Source organism: Triticum dicoccoides, chromosome 3B (genome assembly GCF_002162155.2).
Source record: "Triticum dicoccoides isolate Atlit2015 ecotype Zavitan chromosome 3B, WEW_v2.0, whole genome shotgun sequence".
Lineage (NCBI taxonomy): Eukaryota > Viridiplantae > Streptophyta > Magnoliopsida > Poales > Poaceae > Triticum > Triticum dicoccoides.
Window position 1 is genome coordinate 679551437 of NC_041385.1, and position 2679 is coordinate 679554115.

The 2679-nt window shown below is 54.9% G+C and overlaps 1 protein-coding gene across 1 annotated transcript; it reads right to left on the reverse strand.

The window, feature by feature from the left end:
* Positions 1–327: 327 nt before the first annotated feature.
* LOC119281824 (BAG family molecular chaperone regulator 4-like) lies at positions 328–1927 on the reverse strand. The gene has a single exon (XM_037562246.1). It carries the CDS (start codon positions 1818–1820, stop codon positions 1332–1334), a length of 489 nt encoding a protein of 162 aa, XP_037418143.1. The 5' UTR covers positions 1821–1927; the 3' UTR covers positions 328–1331.
* Between the last annotated feature and the right edge of the window lie 752 nt (positions 1928–2679).

The following is a 2679-nucleotide window of genomic DNA, read 5'->3' on the forward strand; positions in this document are numbered from 1 at the left end:
TGGTCGCCGCCCCTCGTCGCCCCTCGCCGCTGTCGTCTCATGTGTTTCTCGTTGGCTCCGTGCATGCAGCAGCGTGTCCCCGTAGTTGCATCTCCCGGTGACGACGGTCGCAACTCCGGTGATGGCCAACGCAGCTCCGGCGTTCTGCGGTTGCAGGTCGCAACAGCTCCGGCGACGAGCTCGTAAGAAAACTGTACTTCCGTCGGGGTGTCGGTAGCAGCAAAAAGAACGACCGGTTGTAGCAAAAAAGGGCAACACTTCCAACAAATTAAAAGCTCGCCGGCGCCATTGTAGCAAAAATGTTAACCGATTGTATCTTCTGTGGCTGCCGGTTGCAGCAAAAACATGACACTGTTGTAGCAAGAAAAACATTGACGTCGACCGGCCGCTGCATATGGTGGTAGCAAACCATGTCGCCGGTGGTAGCAAATGAAGCCGTCGGTGGTAGCAAAACAAAACACTGGTTCCAGCAAAAAAGAATCAACGACAAATACAGTAGTTGGTTCCAGCAAAAAAGTTTATGGGTTGAAGCTTTTTAAATGTAGGGTTGAAGCTTTCATGTAAACGGTTGCAGCTTTTTTCATTTGGGCAAGAAATCGATAGTTGAAGCTTTTCTCCACCGTCGATGTTCGTTGCACGGGTTGCACGAATGATGGCCACCAAACATCACCATTAAGATAGATGTAGCAAAAACCTCTCTGGTGGTAGCAAAAGACAACGACATTTGCAACCAAAAATCATCGTTGTTGTTGTCCCGGGTGCATCTCTGCCATGAATTAATGTAGCAAATTTCTTCGTCAGTTGTAACAAAATCCGACGATAGTTGTAGCAAAAATCGTTGTCCCAGTCATCTGCACGAACGCCGGCCACCAATCATCACCATTAAAAAAATGGATGTAGCAAAAAAACACGCTGGTCGTAGCAAAAAGACAACAACAGTTGCAGCAAACAAATGTCGTCTTTGTAGCAAAAAACGGATGCAACTTCCGTCCGTCTGCAGTTGTAGATATTTTTCCTACCCCACAGCTTGAGCGGTTGGTGAAAAAAAGAGCTGACCGAGTAAACATGGTGGGCCAAGGTCACGTGATGGGCCAAGGAAAAAAGACACAACGTGGATCCGGAGGTGTGGGAGCGCTGGATCGCTACCCAATCGAGCTGCGTGCGCGGGACCGGCCGAAACGCTCGGCCGGTGCACCGTGGGGAAACGTTTCCCAAAGTTAAAACCAATAAAACTCTGAAGAAAGAAGGAAACCGATCGATCTTCGCCCAAGCAAGAGCAGCCGGCGAGAAAGAAAGAAAAATCGATCGATCAGGAGGATGTGTTTCTTTTCTTAGACTTGGATGAAGGAGTGGCAGGGCACCCCCATGAGCTGCGCGAGGGTGGTGGACCGGAGCTTCCTCTCGGTCATGGCAGGGTCCTCCAGGAGCAGCACCTTGTCCTTGTCCTGGACGCCGGCCATGTGCAGGTGGTCACCGTCGTCTCGCTCCCGGCCCCGGTACAGCAGCCGCTGCTCCCTGGGCCACAACCCGGTGGCCAGCGACAGCAGCACCTTGAGGTCGCCGAAGGTGGCGGTGGCGTCGATGGACACGTCGTGCTGCCACCCGCCGCAGCCGGCGGACACCCGCACCAGGATGGCCTCGACCACGTCGTCGTCGTCCGGCGCCCGGCGCTTCTGCACAAGCATCCCGCCGGGCCGCACCTCCCACTCGATCCTCTCGTGCTCGGCCACCATGGCGCACATGTCCACCCCGCCGATGCCGCCCACCGTGCTCTTGGACCGGCTCCTGAACAGCCTCCTCGGGCTAGGAATCTTCACCATCTCCTCCTCTGCCGCGCTGTCTTGTGTGTGCAGTGTGCGGGACGATGGATGCTCGATCACACGATGGATAGATAGCTAGCTGCTCTCTGCTCTGTGGGTGTAGTGGTGGGTGAGGCTTGATGGAGAGATGCTTGGGATTTTAAAGGGGGAGAAGGTGTCGAGGATGAGGACAAGGTGAAGCTCAGGCAGTCGCGACAGGGACGAGAGCCGTGCGCGGGCGCGGTGGTGACTAGGCGAAGCTTTAGCAGGAATAGATTAGCGTTTCTGGAGCGTTGTTACGCTGAGTCGCCGCGAGGGAGGCGACACATGTCTGCTGTTGCTGAGGCGACGAGATCGGCAGCACATGGGGAGGTGGCAACGCGGTCTCCGCCCTGCATCTGCATGAATGGCTGGACCGACGGAATCGTCCCACCAGCTGCAGGTTAGTTACTAGTTTTGTTGTTTATCCTTTATAATATTTTAATACACTCCCTACATCTCTCCCTACATCTCATAATATAAAGGAAAACGCTTGTATCCGGCGCGCCGGCCGAAACTTCAGCCGGTCGCGCGCGGAGCACGAAACAATGCGATCGAAACATTTTCCTAGGCCCCCCACGTCGCACGCACTATGCAGCCTTATCCCTTCACAAGCAGTCCCCTCCACTGCTTTTTCTTCCTCCTCGTATCTCTACAGCCGCCGCTCTTTTCTTCTCCATCATCTCTGCAGGCCCCCTCTCCCTCCTGCTGCAGCCACTTCCGACTATGCACTTGAGGAGTGTGCTGCGACGAGACTCCTCTCGAGCAGACACCCAACACTAGGAGTTGGCACCGCGCGTTTGTAGGTGCCGCAAGCACAGGCTGCCGGGCTGGAACAACG

Coding starts and splice junctions, on each gene's coding strand:
- LOC119281824 (XM_037562246.1), bottom strand. CDS start 1,820: ATGGTGAAGATTCCTAGCCCGAGGAGGCTGTTCAGGAGCCGGTCCAAG.